The sequence below is a fragment of the Coenobita brevimanus genome, chromosome 59, assembly GCF_032717465.1.
Source record: "Coenobita brevimanus isolate Jiangsu-jjx chromosome 59, ASM3271746v2, whole genome shotgun sequence".
Lineage (NCBI taxonomy): Eukaryota > Metazoa > Arthropoda > Malacostraca > Decapoda > Coenobitidae > Coenobita > Coenobita brevimanus.
Genome location: NC_137012.1, coordinates 29,475,322 through 29,492,837, shown reverse-complemented (window position 1 = coordinate 29,492,837; position 17,516 = coordinate 29,475,322). Strand labels below are relative to the sequence as shown.

General features: G+C 40.5%; 2 protein-coding genes across 5 annotated transcripts; one reads left to right on the top strand and one right to left on the bottom strand.

Annotated features, from left to right (window-relative positions):
• Nucleotides 1-1,389: 1,389 nt before the first annotated feature.
• Nucleotides 1,390-9,814, bottom strand: LOC145402825 (tetratricopeptide repeat protein 5-like). The gene is made up of 11 exons (XM_080274734.1): nt 9,687-9,814; nt 8,374-8,498; nt 6,582-6,714; nt 6,080-6,291; nt 5,727-5,819; nt 5,211-5,360; nt 4,937-4,990; nt 3,412-3,597; nt 2,587-2,703; nt 1,818-2,018; nt 1,390-1,691 (listed from the first exon to the last, which is right to left on the bottom strand). The coding sequence occupies exons 2-11, from the start codon at nt 8,395-8,397 to the stop codon at nt 1,572-1,574; spliced, it is 1,290 nt and encodes a 429-aa protein (XP_080130860.1). The 5' UTR covers nt 8,398-8,498; nt 9,687-9,814; the 3' UTR covers nt 1,390-1,571.
• mRpS18B (mitochondrial ribosomal protein S18B) lies at nt 3,478-16,775 on the top strand. Of its 4 annotated transcripts, XR_013897880.1 has the most exons (8): nt 3,478-3,612; nt 5,164-5,282; nt 11,719-11,835; nt 12,290-12,455; nt 13,360-13,457; nt 13,620-13,665; nt 14,641-14,771; nt 15,275-15,412. XR_013897880.1 is itself a non-coding variant. In XM_080274731.1 (7 exons), the coding sequence occupies exons 2-7, from the start codon at nt 5,235-5,237 to the stop codon at nt 15,432-15,434; spliced, it is 720 nt and encodes a 239-aa protein (XP_080130857.1). In that variant the 5' UTR covers nt 3,478-3,612; nt 5,164-5,234; the 3' UTR covers nt 15,435-16,775. The 4 variants fall into 4 exon arrangements, 3 of the variants coding, with proteins under 3 accessions (XP_080130857.1, XP_080130859.1, XP_080130858.1); XM_080274731.1 differs by lacking the exon at nt 13,620-13,665 and having other exon boundaries at nt 15,275-16,775; XM_080274733.1 differs by lacking the exons at nt 3,478-3,612; nt 13,620-13,665 and having other exon boundaries at nt 5,242-5,367; nt 15,275-16,775.
• The last annotated feature ends 741 nt before the right edge of the window (nt 16,776-17,516 follow it).

Sequence of the window (17,516 nt, the reverse complement as noted above, 5' to 3'; positions counted from 1 at the left end):
TTAATTTCATGTACCTCAGTGGCAGAAAAAGACAATGCTACTGCTCCACATCCTTTCCACAGCACTTCTTCATGAGCAGCATAATATTCTAGTGTTCATATACTGTTACAACTCAGTGTTCAAGATGGAGATGGTAACAATTTTAGGCCAAGTTAAAGTAAAAACAGTCAGAATTTTTAGCTACATGATATTACTCACTCTCACTCCTAACTGGCAGGAAAACTGACATATTTTACTGCTTATGGAATGGTGTTTGTGGGTGAATAATTAAAATAAACAAGCAAGATTATAAAGTAACTAACAATAAATTAATATGATACAGCATAGTCATGTCTCCCAAACCCGAACTCTGATAGCCTACGCCATGTTCGGATTATTGAGAACCATTTTGTATTTATTTTTTCCCATTACTGTATTGGATTATTGATGGCTATTTTGGATTACTGTTTCCACTTGTATCTGACTGTGTATAATTACTGTGATTTAATATTTTCATTAATCTATAATTCAGAATGTTGACTGGTTTTGAAAATACATGTTCAGACTTAAGACTCCAGTGCACCACAAAAATGAATAACACTACCATAATCATCCATGTCATGAGAGAGCAAAGTATACAGTCACAGTCAATAGTTCCTTGACAGTTCTTGGGTTCTGAACAAGATCCCAACTGGTTTGATTTTTACTGATTAGTTTACCACGATCTTGTTAGATTTTGACACTGTTTCAAGACAATGTAACAGCTGTAGTAGTTGCAACACCAGACTCATCTACACTGTAACCCACTTAACTGCAGGGAAAAGGGGAGTAATGAGGGACAACTGTACTGTATAATCAGGAAGATCCACTTCCTGGTCGTATTGATGCCATACAGTGAAGGCGTCCCTCTCCAGCACCTTCAAGACAATGCAAGGGAACTATTGACTGCAGTTGCATATAAGAGATCACAAGCCTAAAAAATTAACAGCTCACAGTCATCCATTACTGAGCTTTATTTCCTCTTCTTCTCGTTCTGCAGTCCTCCATTCCTCCCTGAATTTTCTTACTTGGCCCCATATTCCCTCCCAGACTCCTTTTCCATGGTTACTTTTCTTCCAATGCCTTTTTCTTGATCATTCTGATCCACATTTTTTGGATTCTTCTCTCCTTCAAGGTCCCTTTTGTGTAATCCTACTTTTCACAACTTTTTCCTTCCAAACACTTTTTCCTGGGTAATACTTTTTTTCCAAGCACTTTTTTTTTTTTTCTTCCATTTCCTTCTTCTTGGCTTCAGCTCTCCTCTTCCTCTTTACCGTAACTTCATTTCACCCCCTCCTTACCCTTCCAACCTTCCATCTTCAGCCTTATCTCTACGTCACTACTCAGTCCCATGTTTCTTAACCTTTAGCTTAGTCATATTTTCTTCTTGGCCACAGCTTTTCCCTTTTCCCTCCCTGATGCAGCTTTTCTCAGCTTTCTGCTTAGTTGTATTCTCATACCAAATACATTTCCATCCATCTCTTCCATTTCCTTCTTGCTTGCAGCTTTCCTTCTTTACCTTAACCTCGCCTCCTCCTCCTCCCCCCTGGGCTTCATTCAGGCTTCTGCTGGGACACAATCTGGGATGTAGCCACCTGCCCTACACCCACAGGCCTCTTGTTTACCACCAGCATCAGTGGCACCGCCACTCGCACCGAACGGAATGACAGTGACTGAAAAATATCATCAACACCATCACCATCATCGTCATCATCATCATCATCATCATCATCAATCAACACCACCACCATCATCAATATCATTCCAGAAATACAAGAACACAAAAGACAGCAACTAACCTCATGATTGGGAACCGAAATGGAATGTGTCTTAAGGACAGGAGCCACAACTGCCACTGAGTCACCAATTTTGACCCCACACCCGCTGGCCCAGTTGTACACGGTCACCCCTACACAATCCCCGTCTCGGTCCACCAGGCATAAGGAAAACGGAATGCCAGACTCGGGGATGACCGTACACACCACCTTCCCGAGAATTATCTGTGCATGAGAAGAAATAGGGAGAAATGAAAGGAATGTCAAAGATTAATTATAATTGTTTTACTCTAACTTGGCTTAAAATTGCCATCTCGCCATCTTGAATACTGGAGTGTAACAACAGATTATCACTATGTGATGCTAGTAATGGAGAAGTGTTATTAATAGGATACTGAGCTGTATTTTTTTTTTCCGAGCTACATGAAATAAGCTGTAAAAGGATGAAACTGGGCAAGTCAAGTTGAAAGAACCACAATACTTCCTCCTTCATGATATATTTAGCCACTTTCACCTTCATACCTCAATCTCTTGTATGCCTTTTGTATTTTTTATTATCCGGTTGGTTTGTATTCAGATTATGAGCAAAATGATAACATTCCATTTGTTAAAATATATTGGTAAGGACACTGTGATGGGATGTCTCGTAAGTTGACAAAAATATGTTCCAGTGAGTGATCGAAGAGAAGTAATTTCCAGTAACTAGAACACTTGTAGAATTTACACATTAGGTTTGTGTGTTTGAAAAGGTGCTGCTTAGACTTTAGATTACCCTACCCTGACCTGACCTGACCTTGTTATGGTTGGTGCCTTCAGCAAGGAGTGCCAGAGGGACTAGGTCAGGCTTGACTCCCCCAGTAAGGCTGCTGCCACCCTTCTCGTATGGACCCAGCTGGTTCACACAGATGTCCTGTGGTCAGTTTAGTACATCATCATCCTGATTGTCATTATTAACCTGGCCTTTTTCCCCACCCATACATAGGTGGGAAGTCAGAATCTTTGAAAATAAAGAAAAAGAAAGTACTGTACAAATATTAAATGTTGTAGACTCTCATTCACTCAGCATCTACAAACAATCAGTCATTATGTCTTTATATATTGTATGTATTCATCAAGAGCTATAGTCATAAACTCTCATAAGCTTAATAAGATTCACTTTAAATGTACAGTACTTCTCCTCAATTATACAGCTAACAAATGCTTCACTGTCAAACTACAGTGAATATTACGATGACACGATATGAAAAAAACATCTGTAATAAAAGCTAACTGTTATGGAGACTCATTTATTGTAAAAAACTGGTTAGCAGCATTTATAAATATGACCCCAAGAGGTCTATGCCCCCCTAAAATAATTAACCTCTTTACCAGAAACAAACCCTTCAAAAAAATGAGCAAAGATCACCTAAAAATAATAATCAGTCATTATGTCTTTTGCATCTACCTGTCAAGAGATCTATTACTAACAAAAATTAATCTTCTTTGCTGAACTTATAGCCATGAGAGAATTGATCTATAGACATCTAAAAACAATAATCAGTCACGATTTAATGTCTTATGGATCTACTCATCAAGATACCTATCCCTTAAAAAAATTGATCTCTTTCGTCGATCCTACAGCCATAAGGGAGTTGATGCGTCGCTGGTTGAGCTGTCCTCTGGTGGCGACCATATGCGAGAGCTTTTGTAAGAAGCGGTGGCACTCGTCAAACTTGTTGCGGCACTCCATCCACGTGGGTTCCAACTCATATGCGCGCCACAAGCTGCTCAGCGCCTTAGAGTAGTCCTCTTCATACCACTCAACCTGCATACCCACAAGGCAAGTTATTATCTCTTACTGTGTACCTACATTATAGAGCATTTTTATTATATTTTGGGGGAGGCGGTGGCTCAATCGGTAGAGAGGTGGCTTGTAGTCCTAACGGACCCGGGTTCAAATCCCGCTGGAGCAGGGAACAGTTTAAGGATTTGAATTTCACAAAAAATCAGACTTTACTGATCTACTAGAAGACCCACCGACAAGTCGTAAAAATACCCCCGCTAATACCAATACACCAGTCCTGTATGAGACAGCCCTAGCATGTATTCAATATGGACGTTGGGTGTTAGCACCAAAGTGGTGACATGTAGAGGTGTGCAGTACGTAGGAGGGCTACTGGGCCTTGAAAGCAGGCTGTGAAGCCTATGCCCAGAGTCGGACACATTAAAAAAAAAAAAAAAAAAAAAAAAAAAACTTGGCCTCAAATTGCCATTTCTCTATCTGGAATGCTGAGTTCTAACTACAGATTAGCACAGCACTACAATATGATGCTAGTCATGAAGAAATGCTGTGGCAAGATGTACAGCTGTAGTACAGTACTGTCTTTTACTGCCACTGAGCTATGTGAAATAAGCTGCAAAAGGAAAAAATCTGGGCCAAATTAAGTTGAAGGAACTATAATCTGGCAAAGATACCAAACTCCTTGCCACTTAGTTGATGGCAGACTGAGTCAACCTGGGCAGCTGAAATGACTACCGACCAAGAAGATTTAGTCCTACCTAATAACTAGGGCTTGTTTAACTTCATGCTACCACAAGTTTCGTATTGTACAATACAGTATTTAACCTGTGGGGAAGGCCCAATTCTATCAGGTTAACACAAACCAACTTTAGTTCCTGAGCAACGTCACAGTAAAATACATTTAAGCAAGACTGCCGTAAAGGACAAGTACAGTACACTCAAAGACAAAACTTCAACCAATAGTTTACTTTTCTTCTACTTCCTCTGGTGGCTAGTGTTTCTGAGGTGAAGGGAGGTTTGGTATATTTATTGCTTTGCCCACAGACAATTCTCTTTGACATGGTGCATTAAGGAGAGTGAAAGACAAACCCTAAGAGTGAAGTAGATACAGTGGAATAACAGGCCATATTTTGACCCTGATGATTCCTGTACCCTTCATCTCAAGCAACTTTTATAACAACACTGTACTGCACTGCCAAGTAAGAGAGTTCAGTAAGTGCAGTGATGTACTAAAGAAGGGTACACTGTTAGGTTACATACATACTTACATTCATACATACATACATACATTCATTAATACATCACCCTTTGTTTGCCCTGTACAAACAGGAGTGTAGGGGTCTGGGGCTAGGCTACAACTTACGTGAAATTTACTGAAGTGAAGCTCTGGCAGAACTACAGCTAATGGGTCATTTGCCTGTAATATATATATAGAAAGTGGGTATTAGTTCTTTATTATAGAAAAATTGCCTACATTAATTTAGTTTGGCTTTTTCCTTCCTATCAGCAGTAAGAGTTGTCTGAAAAGTTTTAATATTTTGGATCACATTGTATCTGTCATATACTATAATGAAAACTGTCTGCATCCAGGTTGTGGGAGTGGCCCAGTTCCTTTCAACAATCAACCGCACACTCACAGCTTTGGTGTATGCAGCCTTGCAATGCTTGAGAGACTCCAACTTGGCATCAACAGTGAAGAACGCAGCCAGGTAAGCATTGCCCAGCACCAGCCACGAGTGTCCATCACTCATGTCGAGCTGCAAGGCCTGACGTGCATACTCCAGTCCCTGAGAGGTAAGATGTCATACTTTTTTTTTTTTTTTTTTTTTTTTACCTTGGCCTAAATTTGCCCTGTCTCTGTCTTGAATGCTGAGTTGTAAAAAGAAATGAACACTAGATGATGGTGCTAGTCATGATGAAGTATGATAAAAAGGATATACAGTAATAACACTGCCTTACTTTGCCACTGTGTTACAGGAAATAAGCTGCAAAATGACGAAACTTCTGTGTTGCAGCAGGAGACCTATTGTGGTCTGGTAGTTCCTGGATTAGGCATTAGTGATGTGTATCTTAAAAAAAAAAAGTGAGAAGAATTGAGTCTGAAGACTAGTGTGATGATGATGATGATGATAGTGAATTTGGGCCCAACCCACCTTAGTAACATTCTCTTCCCTCTCTGTGATGGTCTTCCAGGGTAAGCTTCTCATCAGCATTGACATGTTGCGAAAGTACACCTTGTTCTGCGCCTATACAAAAAATAAACCATAAGAAGATGTAGCATATTTGCAGTAATCGATAATGTTGCCTTATTTCTCTGTGACAGTTATATTTACCACTCCCGCACAAATAAGACTGACCAACTTCTGAGCCTATAGGACGCAGGCATGAGTTTCGGATAATAATAGTGAAAATATCCATGTGAAAATTTAATAGTAGACAACTTACAGTGTGCATATGAACATCAGATACAGAATTGTACTAAGTATTCCCATTCTTTGCAACTGACCAACTTGAGTGCCTTTTGAAAGCATGTGTGAGCCCCAGTGAAGTCGCCTTTCTTGTACTGGCACTCCCCTAGCTCATTCCATGCATCGGGCAGGTTGAAGCGTGTGGCACGACCCAACATCTCCTCCGCCTCACTGCTGTACTCGGAGCCAGCGTTGAGGGCACGGCCGTGAAGCAGGTACAGCTCACCCTTCACATCTGGGCTCACCTGGTCTGAGATTCACAAATAGACTTAGGATCAGTTCTGTGTTGTAGTTACTGTTTTTATTCACAACTTGGCCCAGATTTTTGTCCTTTTGCAGCTTACTTCACATAGGACAGTACCATAGCAGAGAAGGACAACATAATGCTACAGCTCTACATCCTTTCTGTAGCAATTATCCTTGATTGGCATCATATTCTTATGTTAATCTATTGTTATAACTCAGCATTCAAAATGGAGAGATGACAGTTTTAGGCCAAATTAGAGTACAAAGATCTTCTGTTCCAGTACAGCACCATACCTTTTTTATTCTCAATCTCCTCCACCGTCTTTCTGATCTCCTCCTGCACTCGCTGAGGTTTGCTGGCAGCCTCCTGAATGCTGTATGTCTTGAAGTATTCATCACGGAATTGGTACAGTCTCCGCACACTCTCCTGTCAGAGTTTTTATAACATCACACAAGTCATTTGCTCAGGTTATCATTATCATCATGGCCTTTTTTTCCCCACCTAAGGATGGAATGAGCAAAGATCAGGAAAACACAGAAAAAATAAATCATGAAAGTGGGAGCACTATGAACAGTAGGGTGCGATGACATACCAAATCAGCAGTCATTTACCAAATCGGCACTTTTCATGGGACAATATTATAATTTTTATCACCATATAAGATCATACACACCTAATTACCTGAAATCCGGTAAAAATTTTGTGTTTAATTTAGCTCTATTGGATGGAACGTTGTGGGGTGGATGTGGATGTGGTTGAGAAGATTAGGAGAAATACACTGAGGTGGTTTGGACATGTGAAGAGAATGGAGAATGAAAGACTGACGAAGAGGGTGTATGTAGGTGAGGTGGAGGGAGGGAGAGGGAGGGGTAGACCGAGGATGAGGTGGAGGGATAGAGTTGAGAGGTATATGAGGGGGGGGGGTGAGTTGGGGGGAGGGTAGTCAAATGGTGGGTGACAGAGCGACTTGGAGGCGTTTTGTCTGCGGCCACCCTTTGCGGGATTAGGGCGTCGGGCTATAGATAGAGAGATAGATAGGATACGTTTATGGGAAGCTACAGAATGTGATGAATGTTTTTGGCGTATCACATACAGCCAGGATTCCGGAGGCCTGAATGATGAGTGAGTGGAAGCGTGGCCCATTGAACTGGGCAAACTTAGGCTCTCGGGACATGCTACTCCTCACCCAGCCCTAGGGTGGGAAAGGAGGTCCAGATGATGATGATGATAAAAAAAATCAGGATTTAGAGCAAAACTTTGTTAAGGTTGGCAGAAGTGTTTTGCCTTTAGCCTGACAAGTAGCCTTAACAGGCTTCAGCTTTGTATAAATTTGATTTAATCTGCAAATACATTATCTGCATTGTAAGTCAGTATTTATACAAAATAGAAGTCTGTCAAGGAGCATTGGCAATGTAAAGGGGAAATACCCACTAACTTTGTTTTTTCTTTGAATGCTGATTTTTTATTAATGGTTAAATTAAACACTTTTTTTTTTTTTTTTCGAATTTCGGATTATTTGGCGTGTATGAATCCACATGGTAAAAAAATTATAATATTCTTCCATGAAACGTGCTGATTCGGTAAATGACCACCGATCCAGTATTTTGTCGGTCCGTCAACAGTACACCCAGTGAAATGGGATACACTCAAATATACACCATGCAAACCCCCTAGACTCCTGACTTTACCTCAAAAACAAAACAATTTTTGATTTTTTTTTGTTCTTTCCAGATGTGCTTAAGACCACTTGCCAGATAATCAGTCATTCAACTGTCAGGTTAAGAAGGGGTGCCAAGCTCTTGTCATGTGCTCTTCAGTGCATTATTCACCCAACTAACTCAGTCCCCTGTCATTCCCCTAAGCAATCAGCTTTCATACCTTGTTTATTAGGGCACTGCCACAATTGCCTGAAATATGTGACAGACAATGGGAAACAAGGTACCATACTGGGTTCCAACTGTTAGTTCAGGGGCAAGAATGCTGAGATTCATTAAATCTTGCCAGTCACATGTGGTGAGCAGGTGTGGCTGTGCCGTTACACACATTCATCATAACACAGCCAATGTAAGAGTAGCGGTGACTGACCCGAATCTCGTCAATGGCAGTCATGATGGTGAGGTGACTGGCGACCTCACACCATATGTACCTCCTTCCTCACCCTCATATACACCTCAACACTTGCCACTCCAGGTTGTACTTTACTCAGATATCTGTAGAATGAGGTGGTCATCAGTACAGACATTTATGTACAGATTTATGACTAACAAATGATGAGAGTTAGGGGGACACTGATTCATGTTGTTGTTGACTGTGGGCTCTTTCGAATGTGAACCCACGTCCCACTGGAATGCAGACTGATGTTGCCCTTCACCTGCAGTCCACCATTTACTCTCTGGGGGGAGGTGAGGCAGGTTTATAATAGCAGGCAGCAGATCCACCTGTACTGTGGCCAGTCACAGAAGCTTCCTAACACCTCTTCCAAGGAGATTTATTTGGCATATTACTCCTTACTGTCTTCTGTGTCACCTATTCATATGCAACTGTACTCTGCATAAATAACATATAAACTGATATTAACCAGCCATATCCACTACTAAATACCTGAGGAGGAGGTGCTAGGGAGCTTCCTTAAAATACAAGAACACATCATGGTATTCCTCTCCAGCACTTCCCACAAATAACAGGTAAATAAAGGTTGAAGCCAATATATAGAAAAGGTCTGCCACAGGAAACCTACACTTCTGGATAGGTTAGCTTCTTTTAGGGTTCACTATATGATTCCCAACAGAATGCCATGGTGTGAGGTTAGGACTGAAGAATGCCAAGGTTAGGGCTGAGTGATGTCAAGATTAGGACTAGAGTAGGGGAAAGGTTAGGAATGAAGAATGGTCACACAAAAAATATAAATTACAAAAAAACTCATAATGCAAACACTACCCAGTAAAGACAGATTCACAAATTTCAGTTCTTGATTAAGCAAAAAATATAGTTTCTCCAGTAAGCCTACACAGATGCTTAATGTAAGGGAATTTTTTAATGAATCACCAGTTTTATTTGTGTGCGTGTGAACAGAAATCATAGGTCGATAAGTGTCCCACAATACTATTCAGGCTCACCAAGAGTTGAGTGCTAAATATTCTCATGGAATGTTAGAAAAAATAATAATAATCACAAGGCTGGGCGTTCATAAGAACAATAACCCACAAAACAAGGTTGCCCTATGCCCTCTTGATGATTACCCCAATGACTGACTCACTCAGCTGAATAAAATCGTCGGAAGTACTGTGAATAAAACATTAAAGGTTGATGTCGTGAGCACTGTTGAGTCAGCATTCCTTCTAGTCATATTCCATAATATTAATTCTACATAAACATCTGTCATTTCCATAGTTACCCACCAACGAAGGCTTTGACATGAGTTTACTGTTCTGTGAGTTTACAAATGAGTGGTTCACGGTGAATAAACTCAACCATAACATAATTCCGTCGGTTCCTGGACAATTCGCCGTCAAAACATAGTTCTCCGTCAGGACAATTCGCTCCCTGGACGATTCCCCGTCATTCTGTAAATATACTTAATATTAATTAATTCTAAAATAATTAGTTTTCGTGGAGAACTATCGAGGTCTATGTTCATTCAATGGCGTCAGCTTTGGATATTATTTATACGTTGCACAATTAGTCAATAATTAACTTGTTTCTGCCTCGCTGTTCCCATACCAGTCCTCATTAATTTTTATTGGCATTATACAACATCCTGGGTATGTTTTAAAACGACTTTGAAGAGATAAAAGTACATATTCATCTCAAATAATATCTTGCGTCTCATCGGCCATAGCGGACGCAAATCGTGGGGAAAGTTATGGCTGAGCCTTAGCAAATGCAGGCAAAGTGGTTGAGCTTAATTAAACAGAGGTAGAAGGAAGAGGCTCCAGTATTTCCATTTTTCTTTGCACTGGAAACAGTACGGTGTGTAAAGTCCCATTGCCTCAAGGAATGGACCCATTGGACCGTACTTTGCCTACCTGGGTTTAAGTATCTATACTTCCACTGAAAAGACGATCACACTTGGGTCTAAGGAAGGATCGGAATCTTTTGTATAATCCCTCCGTTTTATATATATAGGAATTTTAGTTATTCTTTGTAAGTTGTCTGAATACGCAAAATCTTTTAAAACCAATGTTGGAATTTGTATTACATTAAAGGGCTAAGCCGATTAGGGAATGTTTCTACTTAATCTCTGCGGAGTTGGACCCTTGTTTATCCGGTTTGATCGCCCCCCCCAAAATGTAAATATTTCACACACTTATATCATCGGCTTTTATCAGCCGTTCACTGTTATAAGACAATTATATAAACGCTAATGTATCGTATTTAGCCTAACACTAAAGGATGAAGTGAAAGTTCCGGAACCGCTGCGAAAGACCCTTGTTTGGCGTTACGATTCACACAGAAGAAAACGAGGTGATACTCGGAAGGGAGGCAGACGAACTTCATCCAACATCAGCTGGTTCAGTTGAAAGTAAGTTGTTGGCGTCAGATAAATCAGTATGTCAGATACCGTAATAAGTAACTGCATAAATTATTGTACATTTAGGGTGCAGTATTATCTGCTGACGGTAGGTTCATGGACCTGGTAGTGAATTTAGTTTGTTATATTAATGTTGGCAGTTTCAGCGTTAGGAGCTCGGGAACTTTCATATTATGGTATTCATTGGATGCTTCCACTGTGATTCATGTCAGAGAGCCATGAACGGTATGTTATGGTGAGAGTGTTTAAATAATGTTAAAAGTCAAGAATACTCATCCTGTAGGCTCTGTGTAGCCTTTGTGTTCATGTGTTCACAAAAGTGAATCAAATTAATTCTCAGTACATTTGCTAGTGTAGGAGTTCCCACAGCCTCATTATTGTGATACACCTACCGTAAGGTGCATTGCTATTTATTTCCGCAGCTGTACCGTCTTGCTCCATGTCTCTGTGAGTTGTGAGTCTGCTGCAGTCAGGTACTAAGGTGTATCAGGAGGCAGGGCTTAATGGCAGTATGTCTGATATAAAAACAGGTAATAAGTAGAAGTCAGGGATGTTCATCAAATTAACACAGCCTTTTTTATACAGTTGGCACAGGTAGAAATGGAAGATTCATAGGCTCTTTTTTTTTTTTCTTTTTTTTTTAAATAGGGGAAAAAAAAAGAAGGGCAGTATATGAAAAGGAGTGTCACATTATCATCATAATCCTGAGCTCTTAACCGTCCTTAGAATGGGGTGGGGTGTGGCAGGGTCCAGAAAGAAAAAAATTAAAGGAGAGAACTGATCAACAACATTCACAGTGATATGGGCCACATACTCATCAACCCACCATTCAAGCCTCCAACATCCTGATTCCACCTCACTGGAAAGGGAATGATAGTTACAGCTTTGTCTTATTTCAGATGCTGCGTTCACTGGGACAAGGCCTAGCTCGACTCCTGCCAGCCCAGTCAGTACGAACAGCATTGAGAGCCAGAGAGTTGGTGTGCCTTCCCGCTTGTACTGCACATCAGTCTCAGGTGAAATATAAATGTAATGATGTGTGTTATTAGTATTGTAGGCACAAGGATGTATTTGGTATATCATTCTTGCTGTATCCAAACAGTTTTATTCACAGTAGGAGAGATTTGCTGAACTGGAGAGGTTTGATGCAACCTTTGTTTATCCTTCACTACAAGCTATATGTAAACTGAAAAATTGTCATCTGACAGAAGACTGGTCTGAAAATTAGTCACCCACCCAACATAACCTGTGTCAGATTAATCTTAAGCTGTAAGTTGCCTGGTAGCTCACAGCAGGTTAGAGGTATCTCATAGTTTATCTGCACAGCTGTTTGGACAGAGTTGTCCAGTTATATTGGTATCACTGTTTGAAAGCATCCTGTTTAACTGGACAGCTCCACTGCCCAGTTTTGTTGCTTTATTGGTGCCATGTCATGAAGGCATATCCTCAGCACCAACACCATCCAAACAGATACTGAACAATGTTGGCAGCTATCGAGGGTTGACCATCGGTGTGACAAGATATCAGGGAGAGGAGGAGGAAGGTGCTGAGGCAGAGGGCAAGAAGATTGACCCATCCAAAGACAGGACCCGTGTCATACCAGTGGACACCAGCATACGATACCTTCTGAGTGATGGTGAGTCTGGCACATGGTCTTACTAGATTGCAAGACCTTCTAGCACATCTTCCATACCAGTTTATTTCTGAATATGGCATGGTAATCATCTCGTATGTATTCCTACATGCCGTGTAAGTATAAGTGATGCATTACTTCCTCCTGGAGATGGCCTCGGTACAGTAAATGTTTACTATGGAGTGGAAGCTAAACTAAGTGCCCAAGCCATCTAATTGCTTCCCAACACCTGCTGGAAGCTGTTGGGATGAAAAGAAACCTAAGGTGTGTTGTAAGAGTTGTAACAGTATAATAATCTCAGCTTGGACTTGAACACTATTTACTTGTGGCAGAATGTGTCCTCCCCAAGAATAATGATTTTGTGACTAAATAACTTAATCCAGTAAAGGATGGCCACAAACAAATCATTTGACATCACTCTGTCCTCTGCCATCTGGCTGTCCTCCTTCCAGCTCACACCCCCTTCTCGCATATATCTATCTCCACTTCATCCTTCCATCTCATCTTTAGCCAGAGAAGCGTCAGATCAAGATAGACCTTACAGTTGGGCAGTTAAGCGCAATAAGCAAACAAAACTGCTAAGGAAAAGGTGTTGGGGATTGCCTTTAACCAATAAGAATATGATGCTCTAGCACCTGGGGTCATATTGTCATTAGTCAAGGAGGTAAGCGATTTATTTTGCTTAATACAGTACACTGTAGTAGGGGAAGTAAGCTGGTCATCCAGCCTTAATTGCAGTGGACTATGGTAACCTACCTTCAGAACCCTACACCTCAAAGGGGCAGTGTGGAATTGGCTGTTACTTTTCTTCTTCTTCTTCTTCTTCTTCTTTTTTTTTTTTTTTTTTTTTTTTTTTTTTTTTTTTTTTTTTTTTTAATAAATATATTTTTCATGTTCTCTTTTTCAGCTTATAAGGCAACATATGGGGATGATCCAGTTTGGAAGAAGTATCGGAGAAACTTCAAAGGACAAAGACCCAAAAAGAAAACCAGAAAAACTTGCATTGTAAGTATAGGGCAGGTGTGGCATGTCTCCGCTTTTTGTGTTTTAAACATTTGCTCCGGGTGGCAGAGAGGGATGCCTTCATGTGGTGGCACTAATATAACTGATCATCTCTGCTGCATGATTATACAAACATCCTTCAACTGCTTCCCTTTCCCCTGAAAGGAGGATGGTGGACTGCAGGAGGGGCGCAGGTTCATTCTGCAGCCTTGTGAGTACATGTTTATATGAGCCTTGGGATGCATCTACTACTAATTACTGCTACTATAACTCCTTCATTATGATGATGTCTTACTATATTCTTACTGTCACTGGGTGATTTTATTTGACTTGAAATACCTATCTAATTGGGGGGGTTGGTGGTGGCCTTCATTAACCCTGTAACTACAAGAGGTTAGTTTTGTGAGGCTGAGCCAGGATTCTGGGCTTGAGTGTCAAGTGAATGAGTTTCTGGCCCATTTCAGAAGTCATGCTGTTGATAGTTCTCTCATTTTATGCTTCTTCATTCACTGCTATCTGGACCTTACCTCACCCTATCCATATGTAGGAAATACGTGACAGGATGATGATGATGATGATGGAAGCCCATGTCCATACATCCAGATTTTATTTCAAGTGTTTGTAATCAGAGAAGTGAAAGGTAGCATTCTGGAAGGACAGACAGTGATATCTTAGTACAGTAGTTAGAGAATTGGATGCCAGTGTACAAGTAGATTTCATTATATGCAATGGATGTGTTCTAAATTATCTCAACTCCTATCAGATAGTTTTGGGGAAGCAAGTGGGGATTTTAGAAACCAGAGGATACTTTATGGGCAGTAACAACTTCACTAGGTATTTTTCCTGTCATGTAATGTGTACTTATTTGCGAAACAGAACATCAAGAATCAATCAATCAATCATTTCCTGTGGCACCCTCGGGGATGCATAGGGCCTCGATGAACTCACACCACCACATCCTATCTTGTGCTAACTCCTCAAGATCTCCCCAACACTCATCTCCAGCTTCCTGTCTCATTGTCCTCACCCACGTCTCTTTTGGCCTTCCATCAAGAAAGGTGACTTAAAATGCAAAGTCAGCAAAAAGAAAATCAAGAAAGGTGATTAATGATGTAGACATTTATTTATTTTATTTGTTTGGTGATTTATTTATCTTTTTATTAATTTATTTTTGTTTTAATTCCAGCGTGGTGGTATGATCTCAGCCGGCAACCCATGTCCAGCGTGCCGAGATGAGTACCTGGTGTTGGACTACCGCAATGTCGACCTAATCAAGCAGTTCATCTCTCCTTTCACTGGTGCCATCCTGCCTCCTGTGTAAGGCACTGGTTCATCTCTCTGTTTATCTATCTACATATCTTTTTATATCTGTCTGTCTGTCCATCTTTTTGTCTTTGTACTCATCTGTCTGTCTGCCTTTCTGTCTGTACTTATTTATCTGTCATTCTGTCTTTGTACCTGTTTGTCTGTTTATCTGTCTGTCTGCCGTATCTTTCTCAGCTTGGCCAGATGCATCAGTCCCAAAGGGGATGAGCACAACAAATCGTCTCCATATCACCCAGGCCCGTATTCTTGTCTGTTAAGGAAGCCCCCTATTCCTCTTCCTAAGCAGTTTATTTTCCTTATTACCCCTTGCCATCCACTTCTGTTTTACTTAAAACATTCTAATACTGTATCACCATACTCTGCATAAATAATGTACAAAACGGTATTAGCCAACCATATTGTACTATCAGGTTTTTCTTGCTCTCTGGACCATACCTCACCCCATCCTTTGGTGGGAAAGATTTTGATGATACGAATGATGCTCCTACTTGCAGTCAAACGAACTTGTGTCAGCGTCGGCATCAGGAGCTGGTGGTGGCGGTACTAAAAGCTCGGGATTATGGCCTGCTCACCCACGATGTCCCACACCGCCAGTACAACTACAAGGAATATTACCAACACTGGGATGAGTCACAAGAAAAGGCCACTAGTTAGGTGTTTAAGTACTTGAAATATCATAGAGTGTATTGTAAGCAATGGGAAGAACAGTAAGGAAGTCTGCTGATCATGGACTAACTGATAGAAATGGGCTACTCCCGTGACTTGAATAATTAACTCATGGTTGTGTGAAACTTGATAAGCCCTAGTTATGAGACATGGACGAGTGCCCTTGGTTACTAGTCAGCTTCATCCTTCAGTGTGACTTAAGTTGACCATCATCTAAGCTGGAAAGGGTTTCAGATCTTTGTCAGTTGAGAACAAATGCACTCTTGTAGTTGGAATAGAATATGAAAAATACATCATTACATAGAGGAGCTTAACTCATTCACAACACCCATGTGGTTGAACCCTTCCCCCAGCAATGAAGTTAAGAAAGTGAAACCATTGTAGTATTTTCATAGCTGTATTAATCCTGCCAGTCAAAGGACTTGCTTTGTATTTGTTCATATTATGTGACAAAGAAGTGTATTCAGCTTAACACATTACTGTTCCAACTCAGCCTGGCTTCTTTCTTGTGTAGCTGTCAGAGCACTTAATGCAGATTCTCAAGAGAATTTTGGATTAAGGATATCTCGAGTACTTTTTTTTTTTTTTCCATAACTTAGATAATGGAGTCAGACACACCCAGGGGCATCCAAAGAATAGTTGTGCATTAAACCTTGATGCCCTGGGTTGTTCAAAGAATAGGAAAGTGTTGAGAGACACCTTTTGGTCTGAAAAGTTAACAACAATCTTCCTTAACCATTGAGCCCAAGAACTTTTAATACTTTTGTATTTTATTGTGGTGAATGCCAGATGATCTTATTCTGTTATAGAAGAGAGCTCCTCAGGTTGAAAGGGCTAGAAATGGGAAAAGAAGAGCTCATTTTGAGGTGCAGTATTTAACAGTACAGTTTAAGAAACAGCTATGTTCTGTCTGATGCAAATGTACAGCTGACAAAGCACAGTGAAAACCCAATCTCTACTACTGCCTGTTTCAGATGGTTCAGTTTGTCTGCTATTCATTTGTCAAACTTTGGGAAGATACTTATTGGTATTTCTTTGTCTGTACGTTGCTTGGTTGTTGTTGTTAGAAATTAGTATAACTGTTGTTGATACTTGTTAACCTACTAAGCCTGGGGATGTATTTTTCACTGACAGTTTTGTTGACAGAACAGTCTTCAAACTAGGGAGGTTAGATAAAACCTTAATGAACTCCTTCAGTATGAGAAGCCTTTCATAAACTGAATAAAATTACCTGGTAGCAGCAGAAATAAACTAAAAAGAACATCACCCCATTCAAAGGATTAATTGCATATCAAATGCAGTGTTCATAATTTGTAAATAAAGGTGGAGAAAAGCTACACTGTTTCAACCCTAGAGCATAAGAGGTTCATGCAAGGTTGAGTATGACTCATGTTGTAGTCATAACGAAATTAAACGAGCAGTCACCTCGTAGAAAGCCTTAGTGTATGGATTTGCTAAATAATTTCATTTGATATTACAAACTTGGGCTGTTTGGACGTTGCTACTCCTCACCCTGCCCTAGGGTGGGAAAGGAGGTCCGGATAATGATGATGATGGATATTACTGACTGTAGATGAAGTACAAATTTCACCAAATTCTCTCAAGATGATTATGATGATAAATAATTCTCCCCTTTTATAATTCACCACCTCCTTTTGCTGTTTTAGCTTTCCACCTTTCTTACTCCATTCCTGCTTGCCTTTCAGATTACAGGTTTTTATTTTTTCCCCTGTTCTTCCACTTCAGTATACAGTAATTCTCCGTCCTCGCTACTGAACTGATGTGTTTATAGAGACAACCAGGAAGCATTGATTCCTTCACACTAACAAAATGCTTTTCCTTGGATTCTTGCTACCTTCATGAGGTTTTATTCAGCTTGGGAGAGCCTGTCCACTAGTGGAATAAATGCTGTATCTGACCCTTCCAATTAAGAAAATGCCATTGCTAAGTTCAGTTTTTCTAAAGGAAGTAACTGGCAGAAGGGGCTGAGGCACTTAATATGACACCATACTCCCTTTACTCTAACTTGGCCCAGATTTTCAACCTCATGTTAGCTTATTTCCTGAAGCT

What these genes read in the sequence shown, in the direction of transcription:
- mRpS18B (XM_080274731.1), top strand. Translation starts at nt 5,235, where the DNA reads ATGCTTGAGAGACTCCAACTTGGCATCAACAGTGAAGAACGCAGCCAG. An exon ending in GTACTGCACATCAGTCTCAG is followed by an intron (nt 11,836 to 12,289) that starts GTGAAATATAAA and finishes CCATCCAAACAG; the next exon opens with ATACTGAACAATGTTGGCAG. An exon ending in AAACCAGAAAAACTTGCATT is followed by an intron (nt 13,458 to 14,640) that starts GTAAGTATAGGG and finishes TTTTAATTCCAG; the next exon opens with CGTGGTGGTATGATCTCAGC.
- LOC145402825 (XM_080274734.1), bottom strand. Translation starts at nt 8,397, where the DNA reads ATGACTGCCATTGACGAGATTCGG. An exon ending in CTGCCATTGACGAGATTCGG is followed by an intron (nt 6,715 to 8,373) that starts GTCAGTCACCGC and finishes AAACTCTGACAG; the next exon opens with GAGAGTGTGCGGAGACTGTA. An exon ending in TTTCGGTTCCCAATCATGAG is followed by an intron (nt 1,692 to 1,817) that starts GTTAGTTGCTGT and finishes GATATTTTTCAG; the next exon opens with TCACTGTCATTCCGTTCGGT.